Source organism: Phacochoerus africanus, chromosome 5 (assembly GCF_016906955.1).
Source record: "Phacochoerus africanus isolate WHEZ1 chromosome 5, ROS_Pafr_v1, whole genome shotgun sequence".
NCBI lineage: Eukaryota > Metazoa > Chordata > Mammalia > Artiodactyla > Suidae > Phacochoerus > Phacochoerus africanus.
In genome coordinates, this window is record NC_062548.1 from 73647303 (window position 1) to 73671157 (window position 23855).

The 23855-nt window shown below is 38.1% G+C and overlaps 1 protein-coding gene across 4 annotated transcripts in view; it reads right to left on the bottom strand.

The window, feature by feature from the left end:
• ALMS1 (ALMS1 centrosome and basal body associated protein) overlaps positions 1-23855 on the bottom strand; it is a 163269-nt gene that overhangs the window by 14630 nt on the left and 124784 nt on the right. For all 4 annotated transcript variants that reach the window (XM_047781767.1, XM_047781769.1, XM_047781768.1 and 1 more), the window contains 2 exons: positions 20771-21930; positions 747-864 (listed from right to left, as the gene is read on the bottom strand). In XM_047781767.1, the coding sequence (XP_047637723.1) occupies positions 747-864; positions 20771-21930 (1278 nt within the window). The remainder of the gene's footprint in view (positions 1-746; positions 865-20770; positions 21931-23855) is intronic.

Here is a 23855-nt window from a genome sequence, read left to right on the forward strand (position 1 = left end):
CCGGCCTACGCCAGAGCCACAGCAACGCAGGATCCAAGCTGAGTCTGCGACCCACACCACAGCTCACGGCAACACCAGATCCTTAATCCACTGAGCAAGGGCAGGGATCGAACCCGCAACCTCATGGTTCCTAGTCGGATTTGTTAACCACTGCGCCATGACGGGAATTCCTTCCTTCATTTTTAAAATACATGTAATAGCATGCTACACATTGTTCTGTACCTTGCTTTTTCTTTTTAATTATCTTAACGATCTTGACATATTAGTAGCAAGAGCTTCCTTATCCTATGTAGGACTTCATTATATGGATATACAATAACTTATTTAATCATTTAGCTATTGATGGACATCTAAGTTCATTTTAATTTTCTGCTTATAATAAATAATACTTTGGTGGTTAATTCTGTACACTTGTCATTTTGCACATGGGCACTCCAAGTAAACTCCAAGTAAAAGTGCTGGGTCAAAGTGATTGTGATAGTAACTGCCAAACTGTCATAGGGGCTGTACTTCCAATTTATACTCCTACCTTGAATGTACCTATTTAGAAGGTACCTATTTCCTTGCATTCTTGCCCTCAAACTTACTATCCAAACTGACTAGATTTTTGTCAACTGGATAGGTGACAAACAGCATTTGAGTGTAGTTTTCACCTTCATTTCTTTTATTGTGAGTGAGGTTGAGTATCTTATCAAAGGTTGAGTATTTTGTCAACCATTTCAGTGGAAATGTTTAAAGTAATTTACCTGCTTGTATGCCCTTGTTCAACATATGCACATTTTGCATGCTGCAAAGGGTAGAGCTCGAGCTCCAGAAACTACTGGTAGAGGATGAAACAGAGTCAGAAGAAATACAGTCTGTCACCTGGAAAAACAAAAGATATCTTATCATTACCTGCAGTCAATGGCACAGTTACCCACAAGAAAACATAACAAGTCACCATGAGCCCTTTCTAATCCAGTTCAAGTTGTTGAGATGAAGTTGTCAGGGCTTGTGACAATGTGAACATGCCACTACATATTTTGCGGTAGGGCGGTAGATGCTGCTATAGCTGGATAAGGGCCTGAACCATTTCAAGAAGGTAAGACAAAGACTGGGTATTTTCCCAGGACTTGAAAAAACTCTGAAGAGGATGATGAGCTTGGAGGGTCTTCAGAATGAAATTCTGACTTGACATCAGCACAAAATTTTGATGAGAGATAAAGAGAGCAGGGGATGACTAAAGAGAGTGAGTGATGGGAGTTCCCGTTGTGGTTCAGTGGTTAATGAATCTGACTAGGAACCATGAGGTTGCGGGTTCGATCCCTGGCCTCACTGAGTGGGTTAAGGATCTGGTGTTGCCGTGAGCTGTGGTGTAGGTTGCAGACTTGGCTCGGATCTTGCATTGCTGTGGCTCTGTCGTAGGCCAGGCAGCTACAGCTCTGATTAGACCCCTAGCCTGGGAACCTTCATATGCCACAGGTTATGCCTAGAAAAGACAAAAAAAAAAAAAAAAGAGAGAGAGAGAGAGTGAGTGATGAACTGCGGAGGGTACTTTCCAACAAGATCAGACTTAGAAACTTATTCAAGGATAAATGCCAAAGAGCTGAAAGGCCCCATGAGAACTCCTGAATGAGTGGAATACTGCAAAAAGCCCTTAAAGATTTCAGTCCCAAAGGCTTTTTTAGTTACGTTCAGAGCAAGGAGAGCAATAAAGGAAGTTGATGGTGGAATGTTAGTGGATGACAAAAAGACGACCAACTGTCAAACATAACACGAAATAGTATTTCTCAAGCCTGCTCATCAGAACAATCTCTTGGGGATGGGTCCTAACCCAGAACAATGAATTGGAGTTTCTAGGTAAGGGGTCTGGGTGTGTGTGTGTGTGGTGTGTTTGCTTTTTATGGCTGCACCCGTGTCATATGGAGGTTCCCAGGGTAGGGGTCAAATCAGGGCTGCAGATGCTAAAGCCATAGCAACTCAGGATCCGAGCCATGTCTGCGACCACAGCTCACGGCAACGCCGGAACCTTAACCTGCTGATCAAGGACAGGGATCGAATCCACAACCTCATGGTTCCTGGTCAGATTCATTTTGCTGCGCCAGGACAGGAACTTCAAAGGCATCTATATTTGGAATAAATGCCAGGTGCTCGCCTACGTTAAGCACGTTTGGTAGAGTAAACTGAAGCCCAAGTCAGGAAAGGAAACAGAGCACTGCTTCCCTGAACTACATAAACTATTTTGTTGCAAGTTCACAGACCCTTCAGGAAACTTGCAACAGAATCCTGGAGGAGAGTTCCCGTGGTGGCGCAGTGGTTAACGAATCCGACTAGGAACCATGAGGTTGTGGGTTCGATCCCTGCCCTTGCTCAGTGGGTTAATGATCCGGCGTTGCCGTGAGCTGTGGTGTAGGTTGCAGACGCGGCTCGGATCCTGTGTTGCTGTGGCTCAGGCGTAGGCTGGAAGCTACAGCTCTGATTAGACCCCTAGCCTGGGAACCTCCATATGACGAGGGAGTGGCCCAAAGAAATAGCAAAGAGACAAAAAAAAAAAAAAAGAATCCTGGAGGAGAAGGGCTATGTTAGATGTCCGGGGACAGGAAATCCTTTAATTTTCCAAAAGAAAAGCACTGCAGACTTGGGAGTTTAACAGTCATGACTTGTGAAATCCTAGAATGGATCACAAATCTGATAATTTGCACTTGGAGGTTAAAAAAAAAAAAAAAAGATTAGTAGGAATTCCTACTGTGGCACAGTGGCTTAAGAATCCAACCGCAGTAGCTCAGATCACTGTAGAGGCATGAGTTCGCTCTGCAGCCTGGTGCAGTTGGTTAAAGGATCCAGCGTTGCTGCAACTGCAGTGTAGGTCACAGCTGCAAGTGGGAATCAATCCCTCGCCCAAGAATTTCTATGTTGTGCTGTGGCCATAAATTAAATAAATAAAGAAAAAAAAAAGATCAGAAAATTTTAGCCCAGGCTCATTAGGGCAGGGAGAATAAGCCCTTTCAGTTTAGCCTTGTTTTTTCTAGCAGATATGGTTGGTCACTGACTGGCAGACCAGAAGAATGTGAGGTAGAGAACAACTAGATTTGAATAAAATGACAAAACTTCTCTGACATATTTGAGGGCAAGATGAAGTTATACAGGCTGAAGGATAATTTAAGTTGGTAGAACCAGCTTTCCCAAATAATGTACATCTGAGATGGCCTAAATGGCTATCAGGATACTAAATAATAACAGGAATGAGGACCAAATCAAACAAGGGATAATTAGACAGGAAGAATAACAGAAACTTCAGTGCAGTAGAAAAAGCTGTCTCTCCTTGAGCAAGCTGTAACTGCTGTGCCCATTTCTTCATCTAGAAAAGGTAACACCTGCATTTCTAAAATTATAGAAGTGTCACAAAGAACAAATGACTTAGATTATAAACTGTAAAAAACTAATATAAAACCATGAGACTTTGATGATGTTGAACAAATATGTATGAAGGGGTGGTAAAGAAGGTATGATCGACTGGCAACATACTATTTCTACAGCCGGTGGGGGAAAAAAAAAAAAGAGGTGAAAACACTTTACATACTAAAATGGACATTCAAGATAGACTGCCAAGTACAAAAAGCAAAGTTTGCTGCCATTTTTATGAAATAGGAAGAAAACATATGCAGGTACTTGCTTTTTTATGTATAAAATATCTGTGGAAGGAAAGGAGCAGATTGTAAGAGAAGTAATAAAACTTTTAATTTGCAGATGACATGATGCTGTCTATAGAAAATACTAAGGAATCCATAAAGAAGTACTGAAACTAGTAAGTTTAGCCAGTTTGCAGAACATAAGCTCAAAAAGATAAAAAATAATTGTACTTCTACATTATAGCAATGAGCAATCTGATAATAAAATTATGGAAACAAACGCTATTCACAATAGCATCAAAAAGAATGAAATATCAGGGAATAAATTTAAAGTTTTCACTGAAAACTATAAAATGGTGGGGAAAATTAAAGGTCTAAATAAGTTGTGATATATTCCACTTATGTCATTTAAAAATGGGCAAAAGATCTGAAGAGACATTAGAAGATATAAGAGTGGCCAATACGTATATGAAAAGATGTTCAACATTATCAGTCATTAGGGAAATACAAATTAAAATCTCAATGAGACACCACTTCACACCCACTAGGATGGCTCTAATAAAAAGGATGGGCAATACTATCCTTTTGACAACGAAGAGGAGAAACAACCTTCACATACTGTTGAGAATATAAAATGATACAGCAACTATGGAAAACATTTTGACATTTTCTTAAAAATTGAATATAATCTTACCATATGACTCAGCAATTCCCCTCCTAGGTATACACCCAAAAGATATGAAAACATATGTCAGAGTTCCCGTTGTGGTGCAGCGGAAATGAATCTGACTAGGATTCATGAGGACGTGGGTGCGATCCCTGGCCTCGATCAGTGGGTTAAGGATCCAGCGTTGCCGTGAGCTGTGGTGTAGGTCATAGACTCGGCTTGGATCTGGCATTGCTCCGACTCGACCCCTAACCTGGGAACCTCTATATGCTGTGGGTGTGGCCCCACAAAAGCAAAAAATAAATAAATAAATAAAAATAAAGAAAACATACGTCCACACAAAAATTTTTACACAAATGTTCATAGCAGCATTATTCATATTCTCCCCAAAGTCAAACAATCCAAATGTCCAACAACTGGCAACTGGAAAAGTAAAATGCTGTACAGCCATTCAATGGAATACCAATCAGCAATCAAAAAGAGTACTGATAACTACAACATGGATGAACCTTGAAAACATCATGCTAAGCAAAAGAAGCAAGAGGCAAAAGACTAGATATTACATGATTCTATTTACATGTAAAGAAAAAAAGCAGACTGGAACTTATCTGGGGCTGGGAATGTGGATTTACTGCAAATAGGTGTAAAGGAGTTTTGGGGGTGACAAATGTTCTAAAACTGGATTGTGGTGATGACTATAAATTTACTAAAAACAGTTGAATTGTACATTTAAAACGAATGTGTTTTATGGTATGCAAATTATATTTCAATAAAGGTGCTTTAAAAATCTCTGTGAAGATATGTAAGAACTAGTAATGCTGGGTAGCTCTGGAAAGATGGGTGCCTGGTGGACAGGAAAGAGAGGACATTATCAAATACTCTTTTTATTTATTTATTTATTTTGTTGTCTTTTTTTTTTTGCCATATCGTGGGCCACTCCCGCGACATATGGAGGTTCCCAGGTTAGGGGTCGAATCAGAGCTGCAGCCACCAGCCTACGCCAGAGCCACAGCAACGCAGGATCCGAGCCGCGTCTGTGACCCACACCACAGCTCATGGCAATGCCGGATCCTTAACCCACTGAGCAAGGGCAAAGATCGAACCTGCAACCTCATGGTTCCTAGTCGGATTCATCAACCACTGAGCCACGATGGGAACTCCCCAAATACTCCTTTAAATACTTTAAATTTTGTACCATGTATCAATTTAAAAAGTAAGAATAAACGAAACAAAAACCTATCAGGAAGAGTGTGGGAATTTAGGTTTAATGGCTCTGGTGAGATCAACAGGAGTAATACATATGTTAGGCCATAGAAACATTCTAGCCTAAAGAAAGGAAGATGATAAACCTGCTGCTACCATCTGATGCACATGCTTGGACACGGATGCTACCAACTTAGGAAAGGGGAATAGAAAGCATGACCTGTGAGGAATGATTCAAAGAGGGAAGACCTGAGACAAAATACTTCTGGGATGCAAGTGGGGACACCGGAGCCTTAGACAAATGGAATGCATTGCCAATGAGCAGCGAGTGGTAAAGCTGTTGAAGGAGAGGCTGGAGCACCTTGCGGAGCAGAGGTGGAAGTGTTGATGGTCCCTTCCAAGGAGTCTGAGAATCCCCTGAGCTTCCAAAGTATACAACCGGTCATGGTAGGCATCAGTGGGTGTGAAAGCACACACATTTACATCTGATTAAACAAGGAGCCCTGGTGTGTATGTTTCTGCTTCTAGTTCAAATCGCTCTTTCCTGTCCATTAAATGATGGATTAGTAAAATATGTATATTGATGTAATGGAATATTGTTTGGCCATAAAAAGCCATGAATACATGCTACAATGTAGATGAACTTTGAAAATGTTAAGTGAAAGAAACCAGTCACAAAAGATCAAGTACTGTATGATTCCCTTTACATGAAATGTCCAGAATGAACAAATCAATAGACAGAAAGTAGATTAGTGACCATGGCAGAGGCAGGGGCAGAGGTGGGAGGTTGGGAGAAATGAGTAACTGCTAATGTGTACAGGGTGATTATGGTAGGTGCTGAAAATTGGGGTGATGGTTGCACAGCTCTGTGAATACACTAAAACCCAATAAGCTGTACACTTTATTTTTATTTTTTTTCTTTTTAGGGCAGGGCAACTCTGAATATACTAAAACCCACTAAACTGTACACTTCATTTATTTTCAGGGCTGTACCTCCAGCAGAAGGAAGTTCTCAGGCTAGGAGTCAAACCAGAGCTATAGCTGCCAGCCTGCATCACAGACAAACCAATGCGGGATCCAAGCCTCGTCTGTGACCTACACCACAGCTTGAGGCAACGCTAGATCCTTAATCCACCAAGCAAGGCTAGGGATGGAACCTGCATCCTCATGCATATTAGTTGGGCTTGTAACCCACTGAGTCACAATGGGAACTACTAAGCTATACGCTTTAAATAGGTGAATTTATGGTATGTGAAAGATCTCAAGGAAGCTATAAAAACGTGTTTTTTTAATTCATGTAGGTAAACCGAAATACATGTAGATTATGAAGTCTTATTTGGAGAAAAAAGCTTCTCATCCTCTATGGTCTTACATCTGCTATTACTGAACTGGAGATACAACAATGAGAGGTGACCAACGTGTTGTTTTCATATGATAGTAGATAGTCCTAACAAAAATGTGGGCACTGCATATGGTAAGCATGGTGTAGCACTATATACACATACTATGGCTAGATCACACTGTCAGAACCATACAACCATGTTGACTTCCACAAATTCAATTCACAGACCTTCACTATGTCTAATTTGTGCTAAGGACCCACCATGGGCTAGAACACCAGTTTTGCTGACCTCATTTATAGGTATGGTCAGTAAATCTCAACAACCTACTTTCCTTAGTCTATGGGAGAGTCTCAGACATCTCCTCTAATGATCTCATCATTCCTCAAGGTCCGGGTGTGGATCAGCCCACTCAGATCTCTGCAACTGGGCTTGCATAAGAAAGACTTAAGTGACTACAATACAACAGACATTATCAGCTACCACGTTTAGGCTTCTGTTGCAGATGAGTCTTGAAAGGAGATACATACTGGTTGAGTTGCCAGTTGATGCCTTACCACAGCTTGGAAAGGAAACTGCCACCATCAGAGATGTGTCAGGTTTTTTGTAGTACTTTTTACTTTAATTAAAATCTAGGTGAGGAGTTCCCAACGTGGCACAGCAGAAACGAATCCAACTAGGAATAATGAGGCTGCAGTTTCGATCCCTGGTCTCACTCCGTGGGTTATAGATCCAGCATTGCCGTGAGCTGTGGTGTAGGTTGCAGACGTGGCTTGGATTTGATGTTGCTGCGGCTGTGGCGTAGGCCAGCAGCCGTAGCTCTGATTCACTCCCTAGCCTGGGAACTTCCATATGCCCATGGGTGTGGTCCTAAAAAGACAAAATAATAATAAAATCTAGGTGAGATTCATTCCCATATTCATTAATCAGATATACCTTTAAACAGACCCTACAACAACAACAAAAAAAAACTGTTTCAATTAAATAATTACTTTTCCAGTAGAAATTGAGCTTATGAAAACATCAAATATAGGAAAAAGGCCATATTTTCTTATACAACCTTATACGGCTATTCTTCATGTAAGAAGATTGTTACTGCTGACCTGCTGGCAATGCTGAGATGCTTTTCTTTCAGAAAAATGGTTTTATGCTAACTCATAACCACTCAAGTTTATGATACACGCTGATAAGAGATACACACCGGTAAGATAGAGTCAAAATTAGAAACACAGTCAGTGGCACCAAAAAAGTCTTTTCTTGTGAAAAGGTTTTAGATATGTGCAGATCCATCAGATCAAACTGGCAACTATAGTTGCAATACTAAAACTTACTGATCAGTGAAAGGTGACATAATTGCAAAGTGCCTGCCCAAAAACATCTGACATAGATTTAATTCTGAGAGACAAGAATAAAACATCAAAGCAGGAACTAAGGTGCTAACTATTATTATTCACCATTAGAAAATCAGAGCTGGTCATTTATTTCTGTAATACAGTAGATAATAACTGTAAAATATCCACTGCCCCCCAGTTAAGATGCACTGTGCCTACAAAATAGATCTTTGGAGGATTTCTTCTGGTACATGAATGAGTAAAGATGGCAGAGATATTAACGATTCTGGATAATGCCAAAATTCAAAGTATGGCTATGAGACTATATCGTTAAAATGTGAAAGTACTCATCATTAGAACTGAGGTCAAGAAACTCTTAACAGGATGGTAAGGTCCCCCAGACAATGGCTGGGTTTGGGGTAGAAAAGAAAGAAAATCAAGAGCTTAAAGCCCTCAGTTAATATATGGAAAAACCCAGAAGGTTAGCAAATACTCATTAAAATCTTACAGAGGGTGGCAGAGCTAGAGGACAGGAATCCCAAAGGATTTTCTATCAGGTTCGAAAAACTATATTCTAGAAGCCCGTCTCTCTTCTTCTCTGCATTCTCTCAAATCTTTGCTCTTGGCTTTTATATTTATGAGGCATATGATCACCCTTTTATGGATGGCTCTAAAATCTTTATTCCACGCATGATACTTTTATGAGGTCATATTTATCTATGTCTGTTAGATACTTTCAGTTGGATGTTCTGATCTAACTTTAAGTTTAATAAATAACACTCCTTCATATTTTAGTTGAAATTAGTTTCCTCTTCTGATCTCTCCAATTTTTTTTTGTCTTTTTGTCTTTTTCTTTTTGTTGTTGTTGCCATTTCTTGGGCCGCTCCCGCGGCATATGGAGGTTCCCGGGCTAGGAGTCCAATCAGAGCTGTAGCCACCGGCCTACGCCAGAGCCACAGCAATGCGGGATCCGAGCCGCGTCTGCAACCTATACCACAGCTCACGGCAACGCCGGATCCTGAACCCACTGAGCAAGGGCAGGGACCGAACCCGCAACCTCATGGTTCCTAATCGGATTCGTTAATCACTGCGCCACGACGGGAACTCCATCTCTCCAATTTTGATAAGGTGTTTACATGCTATTTTAGTTGTTTTGGGTAGAAGTTTCAAAAGAACCACGGCTATTAATTACCAAGTCCAACCGATTAGAGTTCAGCTTAACAAAGCAATATTAGATTGTTCTGATAAACTGAGCTATCATTTTATTTAAAAATTTCGACTGACAATTAGCTAAACATTTGGCAATAAAATACCAACACACAAAATAAATTCCATGTAGATTAAGCGTTTAAGAGCATTGCCCTCTTGAGGTTGCAGAGATCTTTCTTAGCATAGAACAAAGAAATAAAGACACTGAATACACGCTACTATTATACTATTAATATAAGTAATGCTTAAGAATATGAAAAAATCTTCAGAAAGAAAGTGGACAAAGGATATAAGAAGCTAATTCTTAAATTAAGAAATGTAAAGAGGAATCCCTGAAACCTAATATTTAAAAAATGCAATTTAAAGCAATGAGTTTTTCCACACATCAGATTAACAAGTATTAAAAAGACTGAAACCATCTATAGTTGGCAAGGGAAAGGAGAAACACATTCTCTCATACTGTTAGTTAGCGGGCACATATATTTGTACAAAATTTCTGGAGGGCACAGAATTAGAAGTGTCAGGGGGTGTCTATACATTACTGATAGTCCTTTAAATTTCTATTTAATGATCTACTTGGGATTTAGAACTTCCTCGTCAATTTTCTTAATTTGTATTTTCCTAGAAAATCATCCATCTAATTTAGGTTTCAAAATATATCAGTCTAAAATCGCACTATCTTTTTTAAGAAAATCACTGTGGACTTTGGTTTTATTGATCCTTTTTCCTACAGTCAGCATAACCAAAGATAAGGTCTTTTTTTTTTTTTTTTTTTGAAAGAACCAAGGATCTTGATTATATTGACCTGATTTACAGAAAGCTTATTTCAATTATTTCCTAGTTGAGCTTGCTCAATTAAGATATCATTTAAGGGTACCATTTTCCTCTAAATACAGTTTTAGTTGCATCCCCTAAGTTTTGGATATATGCTTTTACTGTGATTAATGAAAAAAGTCTATACTTTAAAGTTTTAGTTCCCCAATAGCCCAAAAGTTTAGAATGTTTAAAAATATTTATTCAATGAAAAAATTATAGCTGTTAAACTCCAACTTTATGGTATTACAGTTAGAAAATAGAAGCTTAGTTATATAGATCTTCTACTTTGGGGATTTATTAACATTTTGCCTAACTGTACAGTTGCTTTTTGTAAATATTCCGTGGGCATTTGGAACAACTGTGGATGCTATGTTTTGTGAATCAAATTTTATATAGATATTTTAAATAAAGCTAGTTAATGCTGCTATTAAAGTCTTCCATGTCTTTTATCTATTATGTGTCAAAAATCTGATAAAAACAAAGTATCCTATTCTTGCGCATTTGTCACATTCTCTATTATGCCTGGATAAACATGTGAATACATTCTGGTTGAAAGTACAGTGGTTTTGGAAGTCTTTAAAACTTTTCCCTTGGAAATTAGAGTGGAGATATAGGGTTGATTCTCAATAAAATAAATAAAAATTTAAAAAGCCCTACCTTCTCATGGTACAGAAACTTATATTTCTAATCTTCTGGCAAAACTATAAACTATTGGCATAAAAGTGGAAATACAGAGATTTTCATGCATTGCAGGTCGGAATATAAGACTCAAAATTAAAAGTAAGTATACACATAGGTAATAATCCAAGAAATCCACTTCAGGCTTTATGAGCTAAAGACAGTCTTACACAGGTCCGTAAGGTGATCTAGACAAGGACGTGCACTGCTAGTGTTTTGCAGTGTTGGGAACTGACAGCAATCTGGGTGTCCATGACAGGGCAAGTTCATAGGTAAACTGGTAGATGCACTCAGCGGAGCACCGCGCAGTTACCAGAAACCTGAATTAGATGTATGTTAGTAATGCAGATGAATCTTAAAAACATAATGCTTAGTGAAAATATGATAAATACCATCTTTTATATAAACTGAAAATACATGACAAGTACAGAATACGTATTTTATAAGAACTCCTATATGCCAAGAGATATTTAGATAACAAGGCTGGTTGTATCTGGGAAGACAGGAATGAAGATGGAAGGAGAATGAAATTCTTTAAAAAGGAGTCTATGAACCTAAGAGTACACTGAACTCAACCCTTGTCAGCTGAAGTTAAAAGAAAGTTTTATTTTATCTTGGCATAGACACTGCATATAATACTTCTCTAATTCTACTCTTTCATTCTGCTTCTAGAAGGACTTATTGTGACTAAAAGGAAGGTATAAATGTATTTAGGCAGAAACTAGTACACAATGACAAGCTGGAGAATTCTCTTTTCCAGTTCATAACTAACATTTTGTATTTGATCAGTTTGGCTGAGGTCATTTTTGTAATTAATGTCACAAAAAAAATTTTATGGTTTCTCATTAGAAAATGTTTGTTATAAAAAACAGGTGAAAAATTAAAAAGTGCATAATCCCATAATGTAAGATAATAATTTTGTTTCAGTCATATAAATATATGTGTGTGTGTGTGTATATATATATATATATATTTTTTTTTTTTTGGCGGTGTCCATGGGAAGCTGCTGGGCCAGGGATTGAACCCTTGCCACAGCAGCAAACCAAGCCACAGCAGGGACAATGCCAGATTCTTAGCCCACTGTGCCACAAGGGAACTCTATCAAGATACTGCCTTTGACTGCTGACTTTTCACCTTCAGCTTTTTCTCTATAAACAAAACCTGACAAATGTGACTTCTGTACTGACCGTAGTAAACGATCTCTCTTCTCTGACCCCAATATATAACCAGCCACCAAGAAAAAAAGATGAGAAAGGGAGGGGGAAGGAAAAACATGGAGAGAGCGCATAGAGACAAATAAAGCAAGAACATGAGAAAAAGAAGAGAGGAGGGGTAAACAGAAAAACAAGAGAGCTACACAGTAGAGACAGTGAGACAAGAGACAGTATGGGGTGTGCAGGAGAAGACCCAAGTGCACAGAATGTGGCTGCACAGAGAAAAAGAAAAGAGAAGCAGACAGAGTCCAAAGATACTGCAGTGAGAGAGAAGCATAAACTGTAGGCCTGGGGAGAGACTGCAGAGACACAGCAGAGAGAGGTATAGACAGGGTGAGTCAAAGCAAGGAGGGAGAGAGTAGCAGACAGTTGCAGTTATTTTCTTATGTGGACTCAAACCCTAAGTATACAAAGAAGTAAAACATGTCCTGAGTACATATGTTCAGGGAAAAAAAAACCCATTAGCATTTTTAAGGAAACACGGTTAAAGTTCAAAAAAGAAGAAATACGGTTGGAAAACACACAAAAGAAAATAGAAAGACTCAGTGGGGTGGGTGTGATTAAAGACATGTGAATCAGAATAGATACCATATTCATATTCCTGGCCTAAATGACTTGCAAATAGTAACAAGAATGGTATTGATAGGTATTGACCAAAATATTATTGCACATTACTAAGGAACAAATAGTTGAGTCAACATTTCAGAAGGACAATTTAGCAATGTGGAATAAACTTTTTTTTTGGTTTGTTTTTAAGGACTGTACCTGTGGCATATGGAAGTTCCTGTGCCAGGGACTAAATCAGAGCCACAGCTGTGACCTACACCAATAGCTGTGGCAATACCAGCCTCTTTAACCCACTTTGCCAGGCCAGGAATCAAACCCACACCTCCACAGCGACCTGAACTGCTACAATCAGATTCTTAACTCATTACACCCCAATAACGGAACTCCAGATTAAACATTCAAAAAAAATTTTTTTTCTTTTTAGGACCAAACCCACAGCATATGGAAATTCCCAGGCTAGAGGTCAAATCGGGGCTGTAGCTGCTGGCTTATGCCACAGCCACAACAACTTGGGATCTGAACCATGTCTGCAACCTACACCACAGCTCACAGCAACACGGGATCCTTAACCCACTGAGTGAGGCCAGGGATCGAACCCACATCCTCATGGATACTAGCCGGGTTCATTACCACTGAGCTACAACAGGAACTCCCCAGATTAAACATTTTTAACATGTATGCCTCCTACCCCACAAATCCCATGTTTAGAAGCACATCTCAAGGAAATAGAAAAATTCATAAAGATGTAAGAAAACTACCTAACAAAGTGCAGATTATGACAAGGAAAAATGAAAAAATAACTTAAATATCTGTCATTAAGGAACTAACTAGATAAATATTATATTTATACAGACTATTAAAAATGACTACACAAATCTTTATTGACATAAGAAGATGTCTGTCTATGATAAGTGCAGAGCTTCAGAACAATATAAATAGTATGATTTCATGTTTTTGGACTGTTGTTTCCATACATGAACATGATTGTGATGACTGATGTGAAATCAGTCTGTTTTATAAAAATGTAAGAAACACCAGCAAACATTTAATTGATCATTACTAAAGCTCTCACTTTATGCCCTCATGGAGGTCTCTTCATTTGATATTAGGTACATTAGCATGTGACCTAATAAAATAGATTCAAGACAAGCAGAAAGTATGTGAATCATAAAATATATTAATTAGCCTGCAATTTATGAAAATTTTAATCATGACTATTTCAGGATGGTATAGAATTATGGGTAATTTCCAAGGTCTTTATATTTTCTTTATTATCTAAACTCTTTTTATTTAGTTATGTTTTTACTTTTATACTCAAAAGAAGTAGCTATCTTTTTTAGACAAAATATTTGGTAATAAAGAAAAGAGAAAGATGTAAAGTGGTAGAAGCATCAACAGAAGCTCTCTTTATAGACAGGTCCTTCACTCCAGTCTATAATGAGGAAAGACAGAACAGGACGAAGGAGCCTATAGGAAAGGAAGAAATGAAATATGAGAGAGAAGAGAGAAAAAAACACTGAGAAAACAGATTAATGGATTTTAGAAAATATGCTAGCACAGAGACAACTTTGATGAACCTCTTCTCTCATAAGAGAAACACACAAACAAAAAGAATCAAGAAGTGAAAAGAATATTCAGAATCTAGGGAACAGACTCAATTCATACCACAAAATTCCAGAAATAATGTCTACAACAGAATAAATTTAAGGAGCCACTGCAAAGCTCTTCTTACACAAAGGACCATACAGAAAAGTAAAAGGTGAGTCAATTAAATTCAAAATACCCCACTGGTATCTCAGAATAAGGGACTGAGGTAATAAATTGCCCAGGAGAAAGATAAATGTCCCAAATGGAGAATGTTCCCTGTGAAAATATAGCTCTTCTGCCCAACCCAGAATGAGTTACCATTTACTCCTCCTCTGGCCAGGAAGAAGTTGGAAAAGGTATGGGAAATAATCTCTTAAGTTTAAATATTTTACCTGCATTACTAAAGGATTTGCTAGAAAAAAATAAGGCCTCAGTCATATTACTGCCTACACAACAATACTATGAAAGCAGCAACCACAAGAGCTAAACCCCAAAGGGGCATGTCCTATAGAACAAGATACTTTCCTCATCTCCATACTTGGTAAGGTGGCCACCAGTTTATGAGATTCAGAACAGTGGTAGAGTATAATGTTACCTACTATAGCTGCTCAGAGCCTTAGAATCAACTACTATCTCTCTGCCTTTCCTAAACTCTTGAGGGACAAAAGAAATACAAGCCATACATAATCAGCTTTCAAGTTCATGTCCTAGGAAGGGGGATTCTAGCAGTATCTTGTAAATAGATAAGGCAGTTTAATAAAAAGAATTTGACAGAGCAGAAATTAACACAACACTGCAAATCAACTATACTTCAACAAAATTAAAAAAAAAAAAAAAGAATCTGACCACATTACTGGTGGAAAAAGATGGTTTCCACAGAACTGTTTAGAGACAAAGGTAATCTGAAAACAATATAAGGATTTATTAAAATATTCTATAGCATTAAAGTGGAAGAAAGGAAGGAAAAAAAAAAGAATAAAGAAAGAAAGAATTTACTTTGCCAGAAGGTTTACCCATTTTACTAAGTAAATAATTTGTACTCTCACTCTAGAAAAAACAAAAAAAGAACATGGGCTTAATGAAATAGATCCAAGATAAACTAGGACGATAGAGGGAGATTAAAAGGCAGTTGACAAAGTTAACACAATTCATAAAAAATTGATGAATATCTACCATGTGCTGGAAAACCAAAGGGAAAAAAAAACTGAGGACAAAAATTTACACCATTGTAGAACGAATTTGTGCAAGATAAAAAAATAAGCAGCACTGCTCCATCTCATTCCAAAAATAGAAAACAGGTTGAAAGGCAAAATATTCCAGGATACAATTTATTTTTTCTGAAGTTAAAGTAAATCTGAATGTACAGGGATACAGAATTACTTGGTATCAGAAAAAAATTAATGCCCAGATTACACGAAGCAAAACTGAACAGAAATGAAGAGAGACACAGACATTCAACAGTAATAGCTGGAGACTGCAATATAACTTTCAAAATGGAGAGAACAACTAACAGACCAGTAAGGGACAGAAAGCTTGAACAGTACTATAAACCAGTTAACTAGACCTAAGAGACATGTATATGATATTTCAACGAAAAACAGCAGAGTACACATTCTTCTCAAGGGATGTGTACTCATTCTTACTGAAGGAAGGAGTTTGGGAAATTTAAAAATATATGGAGGAGTTTCCTTGCGGCCTAGTAGTTAAGGGTTTGGCATTGTCCCTGCTGTGTCTTGGGTTTGATCCCTGGCCCAGGAACTTCTGCATGCTGTAGAAGTGGCCAATATATATATAATTGAAACTAAACAATATACTCTTAATTAGCATCAGTTAAAGAAGAAATCACAAGGGAAATCAGAAAATTCTTTGAGGAGTTCCTGTTGTGGCTCAGCAGAAAGAAATCTGACTAGTATCCATGAGGAAACAGGTTCAATCCCTGGCCTTGCTCAATGGGTTAAGGATCTGGTGTTGCAGTGAGCTCTGGTGTAGGTCACAGACAAGGCTGGGATCCCCCGTTGCTGTGTTTCTGGTGTAGGCCAGCGGCTACAGCTCCGATTAGACCCCCTAGCCTGGGAACCTCCATATGTGGCGGGCGCATCCCTTGAAAAAGGCAAAAAGACCAAAAAAAAAAAAAAAAAGATCTGATTTGTGTTAACAGAAGCAGGGGATGGGGGGAGGGAGTGGGAATTTGATGAAGGCAGGTACAAACTTCTAGCTATAAGATAAATAACTATTAGGGACATAATGTTCAACAGGATAAGGTAACTAATACTGCTGAATGTTAAATATGCAAGTTGTTAATGAGTAAATCCTAAGAGTTCTCATCATAAGGAAAATATTTTTTCTATTTACTTTTGTATCTATATGAGAAGACATTTTCACTAAACTTTAAGATGATAATCATTTTATAAGTCAAATCATAAGGCTGTACTCCTTAAATTTAAACAGTGCTGTGTATCTTTTATATCTCAATAAAACTGGAAGAAAAATAAATAAAATATATAGAATTATAAGGGGGAAATGGTTAAGATGATGAATTTTTGTTATTCATATATAAATATTTTACAATTAAAAATAATAAAAAAGAAAGAAAACAAGAGAATCAAATACTTAGGAATAAATTTAACCAAGAGGGTATAAGACCTGTACACTGACAACTACAAAACATTGCTGGAACAAATTAAAGACCTAAATAAACTGAAAGACATCCTGTGTTCATAGATTGGAAGACAATATTGTTAAGATGGCAATAAACCCCAAAGCAAGCTACATATTAAATGCAACTAATATCAAAATTGCAAGGACCTTTTTAGCAGAAATGAAAAAGCTGATGCTAAAATTCACATGGAGACATAAGGGCACTGACTGGCCCAAACAGTCTTAAAAAAGAACAAAGTTGGAAGACTCAAACCTCTCAATTTTAAAACTTAGTACAAAGCTACAGAACTCAAAACAGTACAGTTATGGCATAAGACAAGCATATAGATCAAAGGAATAGAACTGACAGCCCAGAAAGAAACCCTCACATCTATGGTCAATTGATTTTTGACAAATACTAAGATCATTCAAAGGGGAAACAATAGTCTCTTCAACAACTGGTGCTGAGACAAATGGATAACCAAGTGAAAAAGAATGATGTTTGACCCCTACCCTTCATACCATATGCAAAAATTAACTCAATATACATCCAAAATACAAATGAAAGAACAGAGTACAAAATTCTTGAAAGAAAATATATGGAAAAATATTCATGACTTTGGATTTGGCAATTATTTCTCAGCTATAACACCAAAAGCCCAAGCATCAAAAGAGAAAAACAGATACACTGGGGCTTCAACAAAAGTAAACTATTGCGCATCAAAGAACATAATAAGTGAGTGAAAACACAACCCAGAGAGTGGGAGCCAATATTTGCAAATTACACATCTGGCAAGGTTCCACAATCCAGAATATACAGAGAAGTCTCACAATTCAAAAACAGACAAACAACTTAATTAAAAGGTCAGCAAAGACTTGACTCAACATTTTCCCAAAGAAGATATAATAAGCACATAAAAAAATACTTAACATCATTTAGTCACTAGGAAAAGGGAAAGGCAAAGCAAATCACAATCAAAATGACAATGAGCATGAAATACCACTTTGCACTTAATGGGATGGCAAAAGAAATAAGTAGAAATAAAAAATGTTAGTGAACGTGAAGAAATCTGAACTCTCAGACATTGTTGGTGGGAATGCAAAATGGTGTATCTACTGTGGAAGACGGTTTGATGGTTCAAAGTGTAAAATAAAATTACCATATGACCTAGTATTTCCACTCCTAGGTATATACCCAAAAGAACTGTATGCAGGTGTACAAATAAAAACTTGTACACAAACGTTCATAACAGCTCTATTTACAATAGCCAAAAGGTAGGAAAAAAACCTAATGTCCATGAATAGATGAATAGATAAATAAAATGTGATCTATATATATATAACAAAATATCATTCAGCCATAAAACACAATGAAGTACTGACAGATCCTAGGACATGAATAAATCTCAAAGAGATTATTCTGGAGTGAAAGAACACTGACACAAAGGTCACATATTATATAATTCCACTTATAAGAAATGATCAGAATAGGCAAGTTTTCAGAGACAGAAAGTAGATTAGTGATTGTCAGGGAATGGTAGGAAGGGGGAATAGAGTGACTGCTTAATGGGGATGAGGTTTCCACTGGGGTGACGAAAAAGTTCCAGAACTAGATAGTGGTGATGGTTGTAAAACACAGTGAATGCACTCAGTGCCACTGAAGTGTACACTTTAAAACAATAAAACTATAAACTTTATGCTATGTATATGTATTTGACCATACATACCAAAAATCCCTCTATCTGCATCCTTTCCCTCTATCTCGTCTATGGAATAAAAAGCCTCGATCTGGGAGTTCCCGTCGTGGCGCAGTGGTTAACGAATCCGACTAGGAACCATGAGGTTGCGGGTTCGGTCCCTGCCCTTGCTCAGTGGGTTAACGATCCGGCGTTGCCGTGAGCTGTGGTGTAGGTTGCAGACGTGGCTTGGATCCCGCGTTGCTGTGGCTCTGGCATAGGCCGGTGGCTACAGCTCCGATTCAACCCCTAGCCTGGGAGCCTCCATATGCCGCAGGAGCGGCCCAAGAAATGGCAAAAAAAAAAAAAAAAAAGCCTCGATCTGTGTCATTCCCCATTTTTCACTTACTTCAAAAAAAAGTCTTACTGTACTATTTATATGTATAATTACTGTCATTTAATACCTACCGAAAACTCAAATACAAAAAATATCATATAAATATAATTATATATTTATGCCTGAATATTTTGTGCCTCCTTTTCTCTAGATTAGTGGTCTCCAAATTGTTTTGGTAATGGGATCCTACTGATAAAATATTTCTTTTTTTTTTTGTCTTTTTGGCATTTCTAGGGCCACTCCCACAGCATATGGAGGTTCCCAGGCTAGGGGTCGAATTGGAGCTGTAGCCTCCGGCCTACGCCAGAGCCACAGCAACGCGGGATCCGAGCCACGTCTGCAACCTACACCACAGCTCACGGCAACGCCGGATCCTGAACCCACTGAGCAAGGGCAGGGATCGAACCCGCAACCTCATGGTTCCTAGTCAGATTCGTTAACCACTGCACCACGATGGGAACTCCCTGATAAAATATTTCTGACCACAAATTACCACAGTAGGTATTTATAAATTATATACCACCTCTGCACTCATATTGTAAAACACATAAAAATATAAACTTTAAAAGGCTGAGAATAATAAATATAAATCTATTATTTTTCTTTCCATACTCCTATGAACCATTGTGCTAGTATCCCTTTTTGGACAGCATATTATAAATATAATATTACAAATATTATAAATTTTATTCTTGGGTTAAAGTAATGGTCTGCATTTATTGACCCCTTGAGATGGCCTTTATGGAATTCCCTAAACTAAGGTCCAATTAGCCTTATATGGGTGTTGTTACTGAGAATGTACTACAAACATGCTTTTGAGGACTCTTACACCATAATGCCATCTTTATGAGAAGGCACAAAGAAGAGACAGATGAGAGAAATTGCTCTTAAGTCTTAGCACTAGAAATATCTGCAATGCTTTTGAAATTTTAGTTTGTTTTTATATTACAGAATCATGTAATTGATCAAAAAACTCTAGCAACACTAACTGCTAGAAAATATAAAGCAAAATTTGTGGCTCACTTTTAGCAACCGTATCTATAAGGTATCACTAACTTGTTTTCCCATTACTCTTATTTCTTTCCTTATTTATTTATTTATTTATTAGCGCCACACCTGCTTGCAGAAGTTCCCAAGCTAGGGGTCAAAATGGAACTGCAGCTTCTGGCCTACACCACAGTCACAGCAATGCCAGATCCAAGCTGAGTCTGAGACCTATACTGCAGCTCATGGCAACACCAGATCATCAACCCACTGGTGGGGCCAGGGATCAAACCCTCATCCTCATGGATACTAGTCAGGTTCACTACTGCTGAGCCAAGATGAGAACTCCCACTTACTTATTTTTTAAATTATGTTGTAGCTCACCCCTCCCTGGCTTCAGTCTAATTTTCTATCATTCTAATTCTTCATTTACTTAAAAAAAACATATCACATTACTTACATATGTATGTGTGTACATGTGCGTGCTTAAGAGCACCTCAAAATTTCTTAAAACACTGGGAGGAATGAATAAACAAAAACCAACCAACCAAAAAACCCAGGCAATATTGTTCAGAATGGAGGTCATTCTAAACTTGAAGCACCCCATACCAAGGGTATACTTTGCAGATTCTGAAGCATTTAGCAGCAAGGCCTTTCATTTGTAATTCATAAGCGAATGTTGATGAAAATAATGACAACTCACAATAGCACTGTACTACACTTTCTCACTCTTTTCCAGTTGGTAAGAAATGTTATAGTGAGGAAAGGGCAATTGGCTTTTTTTCACCTGTGTGCAAACTTGAAAAGTCCATGAAAAAGGCAGTCACATTGCCAGATGCAATTTGTAGCCATGTACCTGGATGTGTTTCCTTCTGGTGTGTTCTGAAGTAATTTGGGGATAACCTGTATTCAATGCTTTCTTGTTTTTCTTGCTCCGCTTCTCAAGGTACCGCCTTTGATGGTCAGTGATACTGCTGTATAATTTAATTCGTCTGGGTGACAGACAAACTCTTTCATGGCCAAAAGCATGGATCAATCGAGCAGTGTCAATGGTGGAAATAGAGCTACTTCCCTCATGCAAAGTCACTTCCTTATCTGTTTGGGCCAATATATCAGATTCCACAGGAGAAGTGGTGGTGGAAAGAATGGGAGTATCTGTGAGCAGCTCACTTTCCTCTGAGTGTCTAGAATCTGAAGAAGTGTTATTTATATAATGAACACCTGGCTGTTTTCTCAGAATATATTTATCAAATTTAATCTGTTCAATTTTAATCTGATTGGACCTCCCAGGCTGATGAGTAGAAAGAATCTTATTTTTTTTAAGATCGCTTGTGTTTTTATGGCATTTTTCCAGGCTTTTATATCGTTTCTTTTTCTGAAGCTTGTTCTTCTGCTGCTGTTGTCTACGACTCCACTCCTGAACCTCTTGCTCCCCCCTGCTATCATCCTGTGTACTTTCTGAGGGCTGGAGGGAATGTGTGATGGGATGCTGAAGAAGTTTAGCCAAACGATCAAGTCGTTCCACCAAGGAAAGTTCTTCCTTGGCACTGAACTCAGGAGGTTTCTGCTGCTTCTGTCGCTCTTGATACTTGTTCCAGAGTTCATTCAGACTCACGGTGGGCTGAGTTGTTAGCTCTGGGGTGGGCTTATGATCGCTTTTAGGATCATTAACTTGTTTGTCACATTTTGGATAATCTCTAGCCTGACTTTTAGGAGTCTGCTTCACTTCTTTGTTTTCCAGATTGACATTGATACTGAGGCTCTCTATTCTGGTATAATCTGTCTTTGTCTTTTCCATATTTTGATAAGGGGGAGGAAGAAAAGTCTGTTCTCTTTCTTTGTCTGGATGGTGCTGAAAGAAATCTTTCCAAGAATGCCTCATGAAAACGCTCCTTCCTAAGGATTCATGGCAAAAATCTTGATCATTTGGTAGGTGCACTGGATGATGAAAGTAAAACTTTGCTGACCTGAAGACAGAATGGGTAGTATTTTCAAATTCTGAATGACATCTGGACTCTGAAAACGAGAGGAAAAAAAAGACTTTGAAGGACTTTCAAAATATTTGCTTTCTCTTTAAAAGTAGTATTGACATGTAATTCTTCAGATACAAAATAAATAACAGTTTGTCTTATTTTTTCCTTTTACAGCCACACCTACAGCATATGGAAGTTTCCCAGCCAGGGGTTGAATCAGAGCTGCAGGCAAATGCCACAGCCATGGCAACACTGGATCTGAGCTGCATCTTTTACCTATGTCGCAATTTAGGGCAACACTGGAATCTTAACCCCCTGAATGAGGCCAGGGGATCGAATCTGCATCCTCACAGAGACAGTGTCAGCCCTTAACCCATTGAGCCACAATGGGAACTCCAAAGAACAGTTTATATAAAGTTTCAGAAAATTCATTACCTGCACAAAGGATTCATGCCTTATGTCTAGTGGCCAGAGTGGCATGGTAACAGTTTAAGAGACTCAGGGTCAAAAATGCAGATTCTGGGCTGGATTCTGACACAGACTGGCTGTATGACTTTGAGAAGGGCACTCTGGTTCTCTGGATTGTTACAGAGCTGCAGCTATGTATTCACTGCCTACTACCATGTTTTAAAGCCTTTCAAAATTCCTTTCGTGAACCATTTTCACATTTTCCTCAATTTCTTTATTATGGTAAAATACATAAAAGTTACCATCTTCCTTCTTCTTCGTCTTCTTTTTTTTTTTTTTTTTTTTTTTTGGCTTTTTAGGGCCACATCCATGGCATACAGAGGTTCCTAGGCTAGGGGTTGAATTGGAGCTGTAGCTGCCCACCTATGCCGCAGCCGCAGCAACGTGGGATCTGAGCCGCATCTGTGACCTACACCACAACTCATGGCAACACTGGATCCTTAACCCACTGAGTGAGGCCAGGGATCAAACCCACAACCTCATGGTTACTAGTCTGATTCATTTCCACTGTGCCACAACGGGACAAAAGAATGAAACTGAACCATTATCTTAGACCATACATAAAACCCAATTCTAAATAGATTAAAGATTTAAATTAAAGATTTGAAACCATAAAACTCCTAGAAGAGAACAAAGGTAGTTAGAGCCTTAACACTGATGTTAGCAATTACTTTCTGAATTTCACACCAAAAGCAAAGATTATAGAAGCAAAAATAAATAACAGGCGTACATCCAACTAAAAGGCTTCTTCACAGAAAAAGAAACAACCAACCCAATTTTAAAAATGGGCAGAGGATCTTAATAGACATCTTTGCAAAGACATACAAAAGGCTAACAAATATAGGAAAAGATGCTCAGAATCACTTATCATCAACGGGAACTCCCACTAAACATTTTTAAGCATACAGCTATGTATGTTCACACTGTTGCACAACAGATCTGTAGAATCTCTTCATCTTGCAACACTGAAACTATACCAACTCAACATTAATTCTCACTCCCTGCTTTCCCTAGCTCTTGGCAATCATTTTTCTATTTTATTTCTATGATTTTTAATACTTCAGATACTTCACATAGGTGGAATATATAGTATTTGACCTTTTGAGACTGGCTTATTTCATTTGGCACAATGTCCTTGAGGTTCAACTATGTTGTAGCAAGTGACAGGATTTTCTTCTTTTTCAAGGCTGTGTATACTTATAACGTATTACATCTATCTATATCTACCTATCTACCTATATCACATTTTAAATGTGTAGATATATACTGCATCTACCTATTTATCTACCAATCACATTTTTAATGTGTAGATATATACCACATTTTCTTTATCTAGTCACCTGTCGATGATGGACATTCGGGTTGTTTCCATGTCTTGATTATTGTGAGCAATGCTACAATGAACATGGCTGTGCAGATATCTCTGAAATCCTGCTTTGAATTCTTTTGGATACATACCTAGAAGTGGGATTGCTAAATCATATAGTCATTTTATTTTTA